The sequence below is a fragment of the Scylla paramamosain genome, chromosome 4, assembly GCF_035594125.1.
Source record: "Scylla paramamosain isolate STU-SP2022 chromosome 4, ASM3559412v1, whole genome shotgun sequence".
Taxonomy (NCBI): domain Eukaryota; kingdom Metazoa; phylum Arthropoda; class Malacostraca; order Decapoda; family Portunidae; genus Scylla; species Scylla paramamosain.
The window spans coordinates 30,614,527-30,634,461 of NC_087154.1; the positions used below are offsets into that span (position 1 = coordinate 30,614,527).

The following is a 19,935-nucleotide window of genomic DNA, read 5'->3' on the forward strand; positions in this document are numbered from 1 at the left end:
ACTGGTTACAGGTTTAAAAAAGGTAAACAAAATTAAAATAAAAATTCGCACGCAGACACACAGGACGGTACTACCTCCGCTAAATATTTCCCGGGGTGTATTATAAATGAGTGTCTGTTCACAGAAATATAAAAATCCACTCTTTATGTTCTCAATAACTACAACAGATACTACGCATATTTAGCAGAAAAAGGAATCCCAACCGTCTGGAACCACTGCCTTTCAGAATCTACTTTGTAAAAAGCAAGCATTATTGATTTTTCTTTTTTCGTCTTCTTCATCAGCATAATACAGGCAGCATGGTTAGCGAGGAAATATTTTTTCTAGTAAAGATGTATGTGAAAATGCGAGTAACTGAGAAGCATTTGCTTCTCTTCACTGAAGAGGCGGGCCTGGGCAGAAACACCTTCAACACCGCTGAAATATTTGTGTTGTAAAGACGTTACAGAAGAAGAGTATCACTAGGACTCCTCTGGAAATCATTTGTTTTCTTCCTTTTATTTCTTTCTATAACGTTTTGGAAGCGGGAAGTTAAGCGTTTTTATTTTTCTTTCTTTCTGCTCCCATTTTTTATATCATTGGCCAATACCCTTAGACGTTAAAACAAAAAAGAACCGGCAGGTTGATAAATGGATAGGTAAGAAGATATGTAAAAGATTAAAGTAAAGTATTCCTCCTCTTCCTCGATCTTCATGCAGTGTCCCTGGCGAAGCAGGAAAACAAGAGTTCCGTATTAATCAATAGTTTACAGTGCTGCTTCACGTACAAACGAAAGGAATACACGGTGATTTCCTTTTTCCTTTATTCTCATGGGAACTCGTTAAATTCATTTTATAGCTCACTCTTCCCTGCCCCTTTCCCTCCTTCCCTGGTTGTGCCATGTGGTGAGTGATAAAAATAAATAATTAAATTAAATAAATTAAAATGTAAACAGTATTTACTTTTCGGGTTTTTTTTTTTTTTACATGTTTAGAAGACTGACCACTGACTAAAGAAAAAGAAGGAAGGAAGGAAGGATTAATGAAAGAAAGAAGGCAAAAAGAAAGGAAAGAGGAAAAGAAAAAAGGAAATAAGAAAAAGAGAAAGAAAGGAAGGAAGGAAGAGAAACAAAGAAAGAAAGCTTAATCGCTGCTCTTCTAAGTGTTCACGGTAGATATAAGAGTTTCAAAGGGAAGATCAAAATAGTTTCAGAGGTGTCTCAGATACGTGCTACATCTATCAAAGGTTGAAAAAATGAAAACAGAAGAGAATTCAAAGTTTGTCGTTTGAGAGAGAGAGAGAGAGAGAGAGAGAGAGAGAGAGAGAGAGAGAGAGAGAGAGAGAGAGAGAGAGAGAGACTTGCCCTGAAGAGAATATTAGCACGTAGAAGTGATGGTTCATTGTATATTGGGAGGGAAAGAAAATGTGCATCACTTGAGCATGTGATTCTTACCTTCGTATTTCTAGAGAACAATTTCTTCAGAGCCATGTTTTTCTGTCCCTTGCGCTGTGCCGAGCCGAGGAAAGCTGTTAGATACACACTCACAGATGACACACACACACACACACACACACACACACGATAATCTATGTTATCACGGAAGTTAAACAACAGTATATAGAATTAAGTTAAAACTACCTTCTTTTTTTTTTTTTAGGGAGGGGAGGGATTCTAGAGGCATTAAAAGTTATACTTATAGTTAAATCACACTTATGCAATATTGTACATATGTGTGCTGTGTGTTTGGGATCTTTCGTGACTCCGTTTCTTTTTTTTTTTTTCTATATTTTCTCTATATATGTCTCAGTGATATGGCACTGTGATCTGGAGGAAGGCTTTAAAATAAAACTCACCTAAAGAGAGAGAGAGAGAGAGAGAGAGAGAGAGAATGCACTTAAGGAAGCTTCTTTTTTCCTCTTTGTTGTTTTGACTATTTAAGGTGTTTGTTATTGACAGACAGGCAGACAGGTACGCAGACAGACCGACAGCTAGAAGGAGAGACGAAGAGAGCGACGAGGACACACACACACACACACACACACACACACACAAAGTAAAAATCAAGCGCAAACCAGTTCACGGAGAGGCAAGCGGGGAACCCTCACCGCTACCACTATCGTCAGCACAACTACCTCCTGTCTACAGCCGAGCACAATTACTACAGACGACGTAATACAGCTGCCTTATTTTTCTGCTTTATCTTATCACCGCCCGATAGCAAGTCTGAGCCACTTTCCCAGCTTGTTATCAGTGTAATGCCGGTGTTCAGATAAGTTCAATACCGTTATAGGGCGAAAGTAAAACTTAAGATCGTAATTTTAACATTGTGTTTTCTCATCAGGATTATTTTTCAAGGTCTACAGTGATAATTAGTCTCACCCTCTACTTTTTTTTTTCCATGGTGCAAAATCCGTTTTAAGCAACGAAATAAAAAAAAAGGCTTGAAAACATCAGTAACTTTCACATCAGATTATTGATATATCAAGATAAGTGAACACGATCACTCACTCAGAATTATCACTCCTTGGGTAATATTCATAAGCGCTTCGTTCTCCCATCGGAATTATTTTCAAAGCCCACGGAGGAGTAGGGGTCTCGTGAGTGTGTTTTTACATGACAGGTGCAGAAAACATGTTGAACTATCTTTAGAATCGTGGATACATTTCTGAAAGTCTCGACAATTTCCACTAGAAATTAAATGAGGAGCCGAAACGTTTAAGAATACCACCACGTCTCAACGCGCGCACTTAGTCTCGTGGTGTCCTCGGCAATACTGTCCTGCCAGGGACTTGTATGTTTAAGGCGAGTGTGACTTGTTTTCATAATCACTGGAATTTCCTGTCATTCATTCCCACCGCTTTAGTTGTTAATTTTTCTGTTTGTGTTTCTTTGGTGTGTTTGTGATTCTCTCGGTGGCCTTGTCTTGTGTCGGTTGCTCTCTCTCTCTCTCTCTCTCTCTCTCTCTCTCTCTCTCTCTCTTTTAGTAGCTGTAGTAGTAGTAGTAGTAGTAGTAGTAGTAGTAGTAGTAGTTGTTGTTGTTGTTGTTGTTGTTGTTGTAGGCTAGTAGCAACAACAACGACAACAAAAGAAAGATGAAGTAGTAGTAGTAGTAGTAGTAGTAGTAGTAAAGGGTAAAAAAAAATATCACTTGTTACATACACGTAAAGAAAAAAAATAAATGATTAGGTACTAAGAATATATACGTATGTACATTAAGGAAAATCAAAATCAATGTATAGAATCTGTGATGTACTATAACATAAAGCTTATGTATATCATACATACTCATATCTATGATTTTTAATTAAACATTCCTCATTAGTTAGCATTACACAGAGATAAAATTCAATGTCCTCTTACTTCCGTGCACCAGCCCGTTTTCTTTTGTAAAAAGCAATTAAGCAATATACATATGTACACTGGAGGATGTGAAGGATCTTATACATGAATAGTATTTATGCCACAGATGCAACAACTGTCTGATACATACACAGTTTTAACAGTAAAATCAACATATTCAATAAAAAGAATATATTGAACATGTAAGGTTTTTTTTTTCTTTTCAGGCCACTTTAATTGATTGATTTCATTATCAAAACAGTTCATATATCAGGTAGTAGAGCTCACAAGCATACCTGTTATTTCCTCAGCAAGGAAAATATCTTGATATATGTTTATTTGAAAAGAAATATTCTGTATGTTCATTCCTATGGAAAAAAAAATAATGACAATGAAAAGAAAGGGAAACAATATATAATACATATACTAAAGAGGTCAACTACAAGATAGCTTCTTCCATTGCCACTAGCTGTCATTCAGTCAGTTGGTGACAGTTCAAGTTCACAATCAGGTACCAAAGTTTGCCTTTGCTAACTTCCCTGTAACTTGATAAGATAATTAAGAGCATCAATCATGAAAATTTAGCCTTAAAATGTTATTTCAAGCAAGTTCCAAAATTTCTGCTGTTTTCTTTTTGGAAAACCTGTTCATCATATACAGTGCTGGTGGAAGTTTCATAGCAGCTTGATTTACTAATCTTTTACATGGTGAGCTTAAAATTCATATTCCCCAATTAGCACTTTTATACAAAAATATTCCAGTTTCACACCAAGATAATCATATGGACACCTGACACTTGATTGCTTGGCTTCATTCAACTTTGTTGATATGTCAAAAAATAAAGAACTAATTTTCACGAACTGAAGGTATATGCATGGTTTCTAACCACAGCTTGATATCAAATAGTAACAAGGGTGACTTGGCTTCTGAGCTCAGAAACAATTCACTTAAATATTGGTTATACAACCGTGCTCAAGCTACAAGTACATGACAGCTCCAAAGCTTCCATGAGCAGAATACAATGCTGTATTTGGCTGTATGTATAGCTTGGCTTCTGTGAGCAAAAACAATTTAGTTTTGATAACAAACCATTCTTAAGAAATGTCAAGACTACTCACGTTCCTTTAGGTAGTTCAAGGACTTCATATTATTATTATTACTGTTCTCTATTTGTAGAGTTCTAAATGATGAATCTGTCCTGCACTCAGGCCATTAACACCAATTTCTGCTTTAGTGTTCTAAGCTATTATTGCTCCATCACAACATGTCCATTCACAGTGAATGGAAAAAGCAAAGATTTTTCCTCACACCAACTCTTAACTCCACACATTTCTGCTCACTGTATTGGGCTCCATGCAATTCTTTTTCCTCTTGGTGAAAATTAAGCTCAGGCTGAAAGATTGTTATTTTGATACCATGGAAAAAGATCCCATGCAAATCACACAGTGCTTGACACAAAGTGAGTCCAAGAAAACATCCTAAGTGTGGCATAAATGCTGGAAGCAGAGGATCAATGTACTATATATTTCAAAAGGGATGGTAGAAAAATTTGAATTAGGTACAGTTTCTTACTTTTATCTAGTCTCAGAGCTTTTTAACATTCCTCATAACCAAATAATATTTTGAGTGCATATCATTTGTTTCAAACTCATAACAGCACTGTTAATCTAAAGATGTATGTGGTTTGTCCACAAGGTCAATATGCTTGCCTGTTGCCACTTCATCCATCCCACAAAATTTAATCCAAAGTTAGAATGAGTAATAAAGTCCTATTTTTGATATCCAGAACTAAAGAAAAGCTGAAATTATATGTAAACAAAGTGAACATAAAAGACCACAACATAATGAGTAAAGCATTAATAACCAAATGCTGTAGCAACACTGATATTTTTTGTAAGCATTAAGGCCATCTAACTGGAAATAGTAAGAATTGTTGACTAACATGTAATCACAAACATAATAGGTACACAGTAAACCATTGCCAAATCAGACTCCACAAAGTACAATACAGGATAAGTCATCAGCCTTAAGCCACCACAAGTAAACACAACATAAGCTGCCTGGTTTACACACATCACCCAACCTGCACTTTACCAAGCATATGCTGACAGGAGCATCTCTCCTATGTGTCAGTTTTACCAGGGACTTCTAGAAGTCAGGTTTCACTCTGTTGCATGGGCTCTTTTCTAACATTAGACTGAAAATACCAGAGGCTACAATCCTGATTAGACTGATGATGCCTTAGAGGTGAAACATGTTTCTTTGTTTCACATGAATATATGAAACATTCCTCCATGAATCCTAAAGATTTAAATTAAAACAATGAATAACACTTTCAAAAATCTGATTCAGTAGTCATAGAAGTCTGCAAGATAATACAAATGCTTTCAATTCACAGATAAAAGAGCTTACAGTAGCTGACACATCAGGAACACAACATGCAAGCTTGTCCAAAGATGATTCTTTGAAAGCAGCAATTCAAGAGAAAATTCTGAAGGTAAATCATAAAAATATGGGAAAAAAAGGCACTTCTCTATCATTGCAAGAGTGTCTAATTATTCTGACACACAAAGGGTCTATTCATTGTCAGTGAACATTTGTAATCTTCCAGTGAGTGAATCTCCTTTCATTCACAACTGAGTATCAGCTGAGAGGCAACCATGACTGTAGCAAGGATTGTGCTGGAGACTTGGTTACATGTGAATTATTACATCACTGACTGTTATTCTAATTGAATGATCAACTGAAATGCCATCATTTGAAGAAAGCAAGCATACTTTTACTGCGCTTGAAATAGGTTTTTCCTCTGAATTTTGTATTTTACTATTGACACTTTTTAACCACATGTATAAAGTATTTTCACTCACATCTAATGGATGGCCTCCAAGTAGGCTGACTTTTGGCCAAGTCAGCCTTGCCTTCTCCCACAATGAGCCCAGCTTAGCAAGGGTTTACTGTTATTAAATGTAACATAATAGGATTTCAACACATCAAAATAATGGTGAGAAGTTATCTCTACAAAAAAATCTCTTTCCTTCATGAATTGCTGTAAGTGTTTAGGCCTATATGCTGCTAATGGTTAGAGCATTTCCTTGGAGAGAGAGAGAGAGAGAGAGAGAGAGAGAGAGAGAGAGAGAGAGAGAGAGAAAGTTATTTATGCTATATTCATTCTAATTATTTTATGGTTTTTGGTCAGGCCTCTGAAAATAAGGACACCTGGATTACTCAGACCACCTATCCAGAAAACTATTTGATAATAAAAAAAATAAAAAAAATAAAAAATAAATTAAAATTAAATAAATAAATAAATAAAATCATCCCACCTACACATCCAAATAATTTTTAAAAAGTTTGAAAACTCAATGGCATACCTATCTGCTTCTACTCCTAAATCAAATACTTCTATATGATGCTTCACAAAGGTAGGTCATGCTAAACAAGCATTCAATGTTCCAGAAATGTGAGAAACGTATATTCGTGATACTTTCATCATACAAGTTTATGATCAATCTAAAAAAGAAAGCAGGGCAATTGCTTTCTTTACATATGCCTATTTTTACAGAGCATGTGCAGTTGCACAGTGCAAAATGTGTAAAGTTGTCCATACTAATTATTACCACATTTTGCAACAACAACAGCAATTAATCCTTTATCTAGTAGCAAACAAGGAAAAAAGCTACTGTCTCATTCTGGATTGGCCTATACTCTTAATAACATGATGGACAGCAGCCTAACAGCCTGGATTAGGAAAAAAAAGGACAAATGCAATGAGTGTGATACAGTTCCAAATAAAGCCAAGTAATACCAGGTTCCCACTACCACACAAAAAATTTCACAATGAAAAACTTGTAATAAACACAATATTTATATTTACTTCTAATACTTCCCCTCTCACTTCTCAAACAGCTCCATGCTATGAAGAAGCAGAAGTTACAATACTGTTACAAGTCACTATAGTGCATTAATTACTGTTTTTTCACAGTATAGTTTATTGTGTAATGCACAAGTATTATAAAAAGAAAGCACTGTACTGTATTTAGCTGCTTGAAATTAGTTGCTTTTTATGGAGAACCATTTTAAGAATACCTAAGAGTTAAGTACTACCAGTTCATATTAGTTTTAGTTCTATAGAAGACAAAACACTGATTGGTATCGTGCAACTAATTCTGTTTTGACTCCTTCATGGAGCTGCTGCTAACACCAAAGGCAGGGATGTTGCTGATATAGTCTTCTATTGGAGCATTATTGCAGTGAGAGGACTGTGAATCCCTCTCCTCTATACTTTTATTCTCAGTGAGACAAGATGTGGCATTCCTTGATTGACCAAAGGTAAAATGCTTTAGCAAACAATATTTCAGCTGATCTGCTTGATCTGGTCTCATACCAAATGATCAATCACTATTGCCAGTACAAAATGTGGCATGTGTCAATTTGTTAACAAATTTTGGGGTGGTCAGGAATGTAATTCCCATTTCACATAGGTTTTTCAATATGATGTAAGAGAAACCATTATACAGATACTATTGGAAGGATAAAATTAGTCTGAATTTCAAGATTTATGCTTACATTAGTACTCAGAATAAGAAAATATATTCCAACATGCATGACCTAATAACACAACCACTGCAGTGTGATAGTCAAACTCTGGATGAAAGCTAACAGTATGGAAACAAGACCCAAGCTGAATACATTACAAACTCCCAAGTTCAAAGGAAAAGAAAAAAAAAAAAGATACATGACAAAAAATATAAATTAAAAAAATTAAAAAAAATGAAAACAAGCACTGCCTATATATGCATACACACACACACACACACACACACATTAGTACATTCATCATCATCTGATATACCAACAACATCTGATACACATCTAATAACGTTGAATGTAATGATATAATGGAATAAATAATATGCCTCATGCTTCTAATTTCATATAATTGCATAATTGCTTACTGTCAATAAATTTGTTTGTCATCTAATAATCTATAAATTTGTCTATGCATTGCCATATTTAAAATACTTGATGCTTTTCCTTACTGTGCAAGAAAATTTTAAATTCTTTTATATGCACTGACATTTACCAACCAGCATAAAGTAGCTTACAAGTAAGTAAGGTTAGCTTAAAATAATAATTTCAAATATACTGTGTGTGTGTATATATATATATATATATATATATATATATATATATATATATATATATATATATATATATATATATATATATATATATATATTCAAGGGATAATGTACAAGTGCAAGTCATAAACTTGTTAGTATAAAACAAGTGCTTCCCAATCTTTATATTTTGATAATTAATTTCTAGGTTATACCTCTTAACAGACTTTTAAATACTACAAGTATTATTCAGAATTTAATCATTTCATCAATACAAGTTTAGAATCCCTCGTTCAAAATCCACAGGATGGCAAGTATTCTGAATTTAAGATTTTTTCCAGATTTTGGAATACACATACACACCTCAACTTACAATGGATTTACATTACAAAAAGCTATCATAAATCAAATCATGAGATGAAACTGTATGATTAAGCATTGTAGTCTGCCTTACACATGCTCAGAACTTTGCTATTCACCATACAGTGGGACAAAATCATCTAACACAAAAACTATTTTGTGATGAGTGTCAACCATCTTGTAGAATTTACTGCACACTGGACTGAAAGTTAGAGAAAATTATGAGGGTAATAAAAAAAACTTGTGACAATGTGGATTGTCAGATGGTTATGTGTTCAGGGACATGCATAAACTTGGTTTTCATTGCATCTGCATGAATGTGAATGTTAAAGCAAGACAGCCAGGAGAAAAAGAGATGTATCTGGAGGTTACCAGCATGGAGAGATAATGCAAACTCTTGGACCCACCTGTGTGACTTTACTGGTTAGTTCTGTAAAGTATACACTGTACTGATATATCCATAATGTTTCTTCTAAAATCATACAGCAACATTATTAATAATATTACTGTACAGCTCTAGTCATCATAATGATACGGAAATGTGGACGAGTAACAGATGTCGGCATATAAAGATTTGGAGTTTTCGTACTTTAAAATTCTGAATAAAGGATTCTTAACCTGTATTCTACATACATGTATAAAATATGATAACGATTTTTCATGACAAAGTAGACATTAATTTTACAGCAATGAGGGAATATGAATCACAGGACTATGTAATGAAACTGTAAATATATTTCTATACACCTCTCAAAAGATGATGTGGATCTTGAAAGCCTTCTACTGCACAGGCTGGGGCTGCGTTGAGGGTTGTGCATTGCTGGAGATGTTTTGAAATGACTCAGGTGGTAAGGTGGCACTAACTGAAAATACAAGCCAAACAACCTTATTTAATATCAATAATGTGACTAAAGTAAGCTTGCCTCAACAGTCATTATTGTATTCTAAACAAGAGTACAACTTATGAATAAATGCTTATAAACTTAATATTATCACTGATGCTTTGCCCTCCTCTAGGAAGACCTCTGCAAAGGATGGTTGTGGCATAAATAACAAGAGGATACCTATAGATCCTAGCTACTCACAGGAAATGTGAGTTTTGGAGCAAGAAAGCTACATCACAGGAAGAAATGAGCACACCAAATGCACTTTTCCTCTTAAAATAAAGCTTTTTAGTTAATACATTTTAGGTTACAATTGGTGATATTGACTATTGATAAAAACATGACACAATGCTTCTATTAGCTGATTTGATAAGGCCCCACATCAAAAAAACTGAAATGTTACCATAAGATTAAGTTCTAAACCACTAGTTGATAAACACTCCTATAGCTTATAATCCACAATCTCTTGGGGAGAACATTTTTTCAGATGCTAGACTTTGTTAGACAACCAAATGGGTGGCAGTTAAATGCATCATAACTTTTTCAATCAATAGTCATCTTTTTTTGTGACACTGTTGCCTGCCTTACCATATTTTGCACTGCAATCAGTTCTCTAAAAGGTGAAGATAAGGCTGATCCATAAATTCAAAAAGTATAGTAAAATGTAATAAATCAGGTTTTACCTGTAATAGGAGGCATTCCAGGCAGATTTATTGGTGTAGTCACAGGCATGCCGGGGATGGATGGCATTGCTGGAGGAGCTGTGAAGACCAGAAAAATTTTGTTACTGATCAATTTTGCCAATGGTATTCAAAACTGAAATACTGAATAAAAGAACTATCTATGGCAGATATCTACATCCTTATACACATATATCTTAGCCAATGAACATTCTTAGGCATCACATTTCCTGCAAATATGGTTAAGTGGAGCACTAGGGGGGGTATGAGCCTTCATGAAGCACTGCTATAGAAAAAAATAAATGCAATGGTCCTACAAAAACTTACACAGAATAACTACCATATATTTTGGAGTATAAGGCAGCACTTAAATAATTATAAAAAAAAAAAAAGTCATCCTATACATCAGATACAAAAACAAAATTTTATGCAAAATACCATTGTAATGTGGATTTGAATTGCTTTGACTTTATCACAACTTTTGGGGAAGTTAATCATAGTAAAATAAAAATTTGTTTTGAGAAAATGCACTGAAATGTATTCCTGCTGAAAACAGAAGATGAATCTCTCCAGCTTGCAATGTTGTATAGGGACAAAGTCCATATGTGTACTGAAAAAATATAATAAATAAATAAATAAATAAATAAATAAAATAAAAAAATAGTCAGTGTACCTAAAAAAAAAATATATATATATATATATATATATATATATATATATATATATATATATATATATATATATATATATATATATATATATATATATATATATATGAGAGAAGAATAAAGCCGACAACCCAACACAAGCAGCCGGTGCACAGCAAAGGTTTGTTTATGTTTAGGAAAACTGATCGTACCGCACATTGCCTATCCATAATTTTACACCATCATCATCATCATCCACACATCCTTTTTCATGAAAATGTACAAAAGCACCTGGTGGGAATTTCATTTTAGGTTTAGTTTTGCACTTGAAGATGAAGAAGGCATTTTATTCATTGTACTGGTATATTACCATCTGAGTTGTCTGGTGCTCACTGACCTAAACTTCATCACAGATGGTTTAGTAGTTTGGGTGTTGTCTTATACCACCATTATCAGCTAAAACCATTAAATTCAAAGCAAAATTTGGGGGTCGTCTTATCTGAAAGTCATCTTATCCACCAAAGCATATGGTTTTTCATAAGGCTGTAAATATGCTTGTATGCTTTCCCCTTGTCCACCTAATGGCAATTCACCAACCTACACAATCTCTAGCAGTCTCCCTGTACAGACCTACATCCAGAAAGTTGAAGAATTACTACATTTATGTGGTGCCAAAGGACTCACCAGTAAAAGCTGGTGGAGGGACAACTGGAGACGAGTAGTACTGACTTGGACTTGGCTGCATGCCTGCAGCACCAGATAAAGGAATCATAGGAACACTGGAATCAGGGTTTCCTAAAGATTGAGGCAAACTAGGCATACTTGGGACAGTGGGAGCACCACCCATGGTCAATGGACTGGGTTGAGAAAGAGGTGGAGGAGGAAGACCAGGGTTCAAGGGAGAAACATCTGGAGGAGGATGCATGGGAACTTCAGCAGTCTGAACAAGGGGTTGAGAAGGAATCTGTGTTGGAGTTTCTGTAGTAATATGTGTTGTAGGAGTCGTGAAACTAGCAGGTATTTCAGAAGGTGGAGGTAGTGATGATGGTGTGAAAGAAGTATGAGGAGGAATAATGGGGGTTGCAGAAGGAACAACGGGGAGGGTGGCAGTAGTTGTTGCTGTTGCAGATGCTGACTGTTGCTCTGATGCTGTGGTAAATGCAGTGGGTGGAGGGATAGTGGAGCCTGCAGTTGCCACTACTGGTGTACTCTCACCAACATTTATTCCTGCCACACTGGAGGCCAGAGCTTCAACGTCATTTCCAGTGGCCACCTGCGAAAGGACCAAATAAATAATCTGTCCATCTACCTATATAACAGACCAGATCTCATATAGGGTAGCCTAGACGAAGCACCACACACTCACATAAACATCATTCACACTCTTAGTCCCATCAGTCCCCGGTGGAAGGGCAGTCTCATGGACCACTGAACTACACCCCAGGAGTTTAGGCACAGCACAGCTGGTCACATATACCAATAGTGTGGCCCAACAATATACACTGTTGCCCCTTCATAATGAGAGTGTTCCCTATTCTACACCTACTCCAATCCTGAGACCACAGCAGGCACAGGGTACTTCCATAGAGTGCCTTGCACCCTAATTGTGTCTATATGCTAGTGGGTCCCACTAAGTACACCCACATCCCTCTCTCAGGGCTCATTGAAACTGCATCATTTTTAATGCACTGACCACTGTCATTCTCCATTGATCTTTATCACATACAATCACTCTTGCCTCCTGCACAGTCATTCCACTCATTCAGTGCTCAGTTCATCCAGTTCATTGCCTTTCCCTTAATCTTCCATAATGCACATCTGACCTCATTACTAGTATTCTGTCTTCCACTCTCCCTACATGGCCAAACCATCTTAACACACATGATCTGCCCATCCAGCCAACTTTCTCAAAACACCAGTTCTTCTCCTCAAATCTTATTTAGTCCCTCCATGTTACTCCACACACAAACTCATTAAACACTTTGTTTCCATGAATAATCACAAAAATATTTTATTGCCTTAAACAATCCACCACTTACCCCTTTGTAACTAAGAACTATCTAGAGCCATTTTTCATCCACTGTAGCATGTTCTTCCTAAATCAAGGGAAACTCAAAATGCATCCTAAACTTTTGTCACATACTTGTTACATATCAGTCTCATAATAAATACCCAGTTCACAGCTCTACATATATCACTTCCTCTGTTCCTCCTCCATGAATTCCCACTTATTTCATTACATTGCAATCAGTCTGTTTATGAACATACCTGTAACAAAGGTTCAGGATCTAAGCTACCACCTGGTGATTCCTTTGAAGTATCAGCTTTGACTTCCCCTCTCTGCGTTGGAATGCGATGGAGATATCCATAGCCAATGCCACATCCCAAACTGTCCAAAGAAAATTAAACAAAGATTAGAATTAATAATATCTTTTTTTTTTTTATTATTCTGTTCTAGGATAAATGGTTACTTAAATTCTCATGCAGATGTTGAGGAGAGATTTCATACAAAAAATTATATAAAGCACCACTGTTATTTTCTTATAATGACACTAAGAAAATACTTGGTCAAAAAAATCCCAGCATCTGGGAAAATGATTATGTAACTCTTGCTCTCTTCAGTTTGGTTAAGCTGATTAACTCCTTCCTTACCAGCGAGTTACCATAGTAATTTACAGAAATTTCCTCTGAGGGACCAATGAAATACTCCAGTAAATCATAGCCTGACTGACAATACACAGGGCCTCATCTTATTGATTTGTATGATTCTTATGACTTGTCATGACAAAATGACAAAATGGCACCTTATCACAAGTTGTACTTCAAGGACAATGGGAGTGGTGTGTGGTGTGGGTGGTGATGCCATGGAATGTGTTAATGACATGTACTGCAGCACATCATCCTTATCTCTGTCTGAGAGTGAGTCTAGGAGTGAAATGATTCTTGAAACTTAGTTATAAGGGTCACATGGCATCATAAATGATTCAGATGAATATCTGCTTGAGAATAACAGTGAGGTGAGCAGTGACAATGAAAATTTGTCTTATTTCATATAATATGCATCTTATGACTAAAATTTGAATGAACACACAAAAAGAAATTATATAAATGACTAAATAAGGGTGTAAGAATAAATGTAAACTACACCCACAAAATTGGGAAAAGTGCACAAAAAAAAATGGTGTGAGATGGGGGTTTGGGATCGTGCACTCAGTAACGGATGGCTTAAAGCTACTAATCATGTAACAAACTTGCTATAACCACAACTGCATTATGACACATACCTTCCAGATCCTCCCCACTGAGTGTCTGGTGTGACTGTAACTTCCCTGCATGAATCTGTCTCCACATTGTACACATACAACTTGAGGGGACGACCTTCATGAGCTTCTATGAGTGAGAACAAGTCTTCACTCTCATGCAGAACTGAGTCAGCACCAATGATATAGTCTTTAAACCCTTTAAGCCCAGCAATGTCAGCAGGGGAGTTGGGCTCCACATCCTGCAATGAAGACAGTGACTTGTGTTCACAATGATCTCATACATATTTACTTATACTGTTTGTTCATCCTGCACAAGTAAAAAAAATCTAAATATTAATAGATTGCTGCCATATGTCTATAGTCGCCACATCATGACTTTCTATTGTTCTATTATGTTTTACACTGCCTCTGCTATTACAGCTTTTTCTCAAACTTCATATATCACAAAATTTAAGTCAACCATAATATGACAATAAAAAATATAATAATTGCACAAGGTAGGTCAACAAGTATGCAGCTGACAATAACTTTTATGTTAAATTCTACCATCATAATATACTAGCGAACTGCATTTGCATAATCAATAACAGCCCTAATAATAATGAAGTAGTACACAGGTATATAAAATGACAAGATGCATTCAGCAGTTCCTTCTCAACCAAAGGTTCATAAACAGTGGTTTGAATAACCAGTCATGCTGATAATCATACTGAAGTTCGCTAAACACAGGGATCTGGTTAATGAAGCTATGACTCATGGTTTACAGGAAGGGGAGTTACTCTGTATTCAAGATTACTTGGCACTTGGATGAAAAATATACTAAACATGATAGATACAAAAATAACAGAAAAAATGTGTCTTACCAATATGTGCCAAACATTTTCATTGGCACCTTCAAATGAGCAAAATCGTATGGAGACGCCAAGCAGACCCTGGCCGCCCCACAGGTTGGATGGCACAATATTGACAGTACGGATGGTTTGAGTCTTGCTACTGTACACCGTCATTTTGAGATTCTTCTCAATTGAGCCTTTTAAAAGTTCTTTCAGGGTATCATTATCCTGATCCTGAAAAAATTATTTGTATCATTCAGAGAAAATACAGCTTTTAAAAACATATATCCTGCTTACTAAGAACATCATTACTAGCCTATATATTATTACCCCATGGTAAATATGAAGCATTCAGAATCAATAGGAGTAGCATATTTATGTCAACTGACACAAACTAAAAAATATGGGATGTGAATAAAATGTAGACTCTCTTTCTCTCTTAAGGGACCTGTACCTGAATTTTAAGCAATATATTGATGAAATTGCCTAAATCAAATAAGCCCTCCAAAAAATAAAAGAATGTTGTGGGAGCATCTTCTGTGATTATCATAAATGTGAATGCATTGTTTACAGTGGCATTTAAATTTTAAAGGGCAGATCGTATGACAGCTCGCTTTGCCCTTTAAATCCACGATGTTTGACACTTAAGTCGTTTTCTGTGTTTTTTCTTGAATTTTAGCACAATTTTTTTTAGATAATATTCCAGAGACATCTGGCATCTTTCATAGCTGGTGTGCCCCACAGCCTGCCACAAGCCTACCTGCTGAATGCATCATTATTGATGATTACAGCTTGATCAGAATGTGTGTGTGAATTCACACTTTGAGTGTTTGACTGCCTTCGGGCATTGCCCTACATGGTCTGAAGAAAGTAAAAAGAATAGGAACACAGTGGTCATGATTTGGAGGAAAGAACAAGCTGACAGACACTGTCATCAACAGCCTCCAGCACTACTACCAAATAAGCATGAATAGGAAGGTCAGCACAAGTGCTGCAGAAATAAGGGCTGAAATATTATCTAATTTCTACCACTCCACATCCACTGATGAAAACCCACAGCATCATTTATGTGCTCAAGGTGAATATTCATGGTGTTTTTATAATAAAAGCATTGCCCAAAAGGAAACACCTGCATCTTATATAGAAATTGAAGTATATTTTCACCTGGACACATAACAGCTGAAGGACATAAAGACAATTTATGACAGACTCGCAACTGATGACTTGCTCACTAAATGTATGAAAGGAATGACTCAAAACCACAATGAACACCTTCACTCACACATATGGAGGATTTGCCCAAAACATTGCAATGTCAGCAAAAGAATGACTGACTTTGCAGTCACAACTGCTGTCTCCTACTACACTGTTGGTCATTTGAAAAGCTGTTTGATTGACCGCCTTGGAATTAAGAACACTGCTGAATTGCACAAGTATTTAGAAGGGAAGAATAAAGCCATGGACACACCATATAAGAAAAAGAGCGGAAAGGAGAAGGTTCGGCTTGACATGGAATACGCTACCAGCAGCACGGTGCTGCTAGAAAAATACGTTTTTCTGAGATGCAAGTTTTTGCTCTTCAAATCGTAACTGTAGTCTCAGTTTTTCTCCTATCACTTTAATTTCTTTTGCACTGTGTTTGTTGATTTTTTTCTCTTAACCTTGGAATTGTTTTTTTTTAAGTGTTTACTAATTATATATTTTATTTTTAACAATTTCCAGAAAATTACCTAGGCTGCTAAAAAAAATGTGTATCTTAATTTTTCTGGCCTTAAAAATGCATATATGGATAATATAAATTCACCAACATCTTTAATAATGATTACTTTATTCACTGGTATTTTTAAACTGTGTCTATGTTAATTACCTTTGGAGCTTATAGCATGTAAACTATGGGTAGATATGAAAAGATTTTTACCTTTTTTTTTTCTTTTTTCTTTTCATGTATTGTTTCACAAATGTCTACAGCTATCATAGATGTCTGCCAGTAAAATTTCATGTTAATTGATGTACTTATTACTAACTTCATGAAAATAAGGGGACAGGTCCTTAAGAACTCGCTCCCTTAAAACAATAAAAATTCTACCTCATTACAGAAATTATCTTTTAAATGAGCTTTTGTAGGCAACAGAACAAAATATATTACTACAGTAAGTTTAGAAGGTGAAAGTAAAATGGAATAAAAGTAAAATAAAGCAAGAATTGTTTGCATAAACTTAAAAGAGGAAGAAATGTGTTTTGAGAAAGGTGTACACACACCCATCTAAAACCTTTCCTGTAAAGTCTATTGCATACACTGGACAAATTTGTATTTCCATGAAAAATTTTTCACAGATTCCACTCATCAGCACTTACTAGTCTTGTATTTCCAATAGAGACTATGAAGTCAAAAAATGCCTCAAGTCCAGCAATCTGTCCAGGTGAATTTTCTTGTACCTGAAATAGAAAAATAATTATCTAAATCACAGAAAAATCTAGTAAACTAAAAATAACATGCAGCTTATGCCAATTAAATAATCTTATGAGTAGCTATAAAGAAAAATGACAATATACAATGCTGAATGCTTGACAATTTTTTTTTTAACACTAACCACAAGACAAAGTTACATGATAATTACAGTGACAGCAAGTAAGGTTCAGAACACAGGATCCCCTAGTCATACTAACTGTCCTGCTTCAGCCTGAACAGTGAAAGGCTTCTCAAAACTAGATCTCACCAAAGTTATAACCTTCAAACTGAGAGGAACTTCCCTCACGGGGCAATCAAAAGAATTGTAATGCTGCATACAAATCCATATTTCAGCCTGACACACTCCCAGTTGGCCAACACTCCAGAATAACATCTATGCATGAAGAGAAATGGAGTGCTGATGCTGATGAGGGCCCATGAGCTTATCCACACTTAGCAGATAAATACTCAAAGAATAACACAATTAATATAATGTCCTATAAAATTATCATAAGAAAAAGGCCAGTATCATTATTTGTTTCAGGCATGATAAAATAAACCTGAAGTGAATGAAAAGCATTTTATCGAGAATTCTAAAACTACATCCATGCTGATCAAAATTATGACAAGCTAGATTCCCTACCAAAATGCTCCAGAAAAAAAAAAAAAAAACTACACTGGACTTTGTTACTGTTGACACAATTCTTCATTTCCATCAGCATATTAGATCTGTAGTTAACAAGCTAGATTCCCTTCCAAAATGCCCCAGAAAAAAAAAAAAAAACACTACACTGGACTTTGTTACTGTTGACACAATTCTTCATTTCCATCAGCATGTTAGATCTGTAGTTAACAAAGATGCCGGAGTCATTTGACCTTATTAAGGGCACTTTATGACGACACTACAAATCCCACATAGGTTGACTTACTCCGATGCCTACTCCTGGTGCTGCTGTTTCCTGGTCGGGGTCTCTTCCTGCCTGCCTGATTGCCCCTACAAGCTTATATCACCACCATCCTCCTTGCTGTCTATGGGTTTGGGCTATAATTTGGTGTTATATTAGTGTTTTGCCAGTGCAGTGTTATTTTTCCAGTTTATATAGCAGAGCAAGACTTTTTGTTTGAGGCACCCAGTGATGTCATAGTGTTTTCCTGACCTGTGATTCGCTGTCCTGACATCATGGATTAGCTAATGCTTATGTCATATGTTTTTTCTGCCTCTGTGATTGGTTTTGGCACAGTATTCCTTTGTGCCTTTTTGCTAGCGTCCCCAGTTCAGCTTCTCAGTGGCTGAATAATCTGCTATAATGTCACTGTTTGTGTTACTGCCTTGTGTCTTACACAGATTAGCACAAATTACACATTTATACATATATTCCATATTCTTATTCTTATTACTTGTTCAGTCAATACACACACATACATTTATTTTACTGCATGTGATCTCGTGTCACCCAGCATACCTGCATCACCAACAATCTTAATACATCAAGATATGTAACAAATAGAGGGTTTATAATCACTCCAATACTCCAATACTGGTTGACAATAAAATGACAAATTACCTGGAGTTTTTGGGTGGGGCAACATCGTAAACAAACTTAGGCTAACACATGCGCCAGTCCTGGACATCATACGCTGCAGGAAAAGAACCTTCCCTGCACAACTGTTAATACATTAATGCGCACCTGTAACTCTGAAACTAAACTCCGGTCGCTGAAAACAATCAAGACAAAAAGAAAAAAAAGGCCTGGAATAACGAAAAAGTGAACGATATGTCCAGAAAAATAGAAAACCTTAAACTACCTCACTGCAAACCACCCAAAAAATTTACTCAAAACTCAAATAAAGGTACAAAACAAGCAGATCTGACATAAAAACATAAGAAGCTGGTGTAGGTATAGCAGATTTCTCACCACCTCTCCAGCAGCAGGTGTTTATACTTTACCCTCAGCACGTGGTAGCCCTCAGTTCCTCCTCCTGGGATATGAACACTCTGCGAGCCTCCCATCTTGGCGAATTAACTCAAGGGAAGGTATTACTATCTTGCTGTGTACAGGGAAGCTGCATACACAGAAACAAACATACAGACACGGCAGCCCGAGACACGGTGGCACTTGGGGATTGTGGGTAAACAGCTGATGTGGAGGTGACAAATACGGAGATAAAAGGTTAAATACTACCCTCACCCCCATCATATTCCTATATTTTCAGCCTGGTTATAACTCATTTTTGCATTTTTGATGATAGTGAATTGTTATAAGGTTTATTTATTTATCTACTGGTTCTGGAAAATGAAGTTGATGTTTCCGTAGTACATCCTTCATGTTTGACGCTAGCTATGCTGGAGGGAATATGACATGGTATTATTGTAATATCA

At 36.0% G+C, this 19,935-nt stretch overlaps 2 protein-coding genes across 9 annotated transcripts in view; both read right to left on the bottom strand.

The window, feature by feature from the left end:
- LOC135099970 (phospholipid-transporting ATPase IF-like) overlaps positions 1-2,744 on the bottom strand; it is a 21,970-nt gene extending 19,226 nt beyond the window's left edge. The window contains exons 1-2 of one of the 7 annotated variants that reach the window (XM_064002734.1): positions 2,728-2,744; positions 1,433-1,486 (exon numbers count right to left, since the gene is read on the bottom strand). In XM_064002734.1, coding sequence (XP_063858804.1) covers positions 1,433-1,468 — 36 coding nt within the window. In that variant the 5' untranslated portion in view covers positions 1,469-1,486; positions 2,728-2,744. The other 6 variants (XM_064002738.1, XM_064002733.1, XM_064002737.1 and 3 more) reach the window with 6 other exon arrangements.
- Positions 2,745-3,214: 470 nt separating this feature from the next.
- LOC135099971 (Golgi reassembly-stacking protein 2-like) lies at positions 3,215-19,695 on the bottom strand. Of its 2 annotated transcripts, XM_064002742.1 has the most exons (9): positions 19,504-19,695; positions 17,462-17,542; positions 15,137-15,340; positions 14,295-14,512; positions 13,279-13,399; positions 11,695-12,283; positions 10,367-10,444; positions 9,547-9,662; positions 3,215-9,001 (listed from the first exon to the last, which is right to left on the bottom strand). In XM_064002742.1, exons 1-8 carry the CDS (start codon positions 19,564-19,566, stop codon positions 9,580-9,582), a joined length of 1,437 nt encoding a protein of 478 aa, XP_063858812.1. In that variant the 5' UTR covers positions 19,567-19,695; the 3' UTR covers positions 3,215-9,001; positions 9,547-9,579. The 2 variants fall into 2 exon arrangements, with proteins under 2 accessions (XP_063858812.1, XP_063858811.1); XM_064002741.1 differs by having other exon boundaries at positions 3,215-9,662.
- Positions 19,696-19,935: the final 240 nt, after the last annotated feature.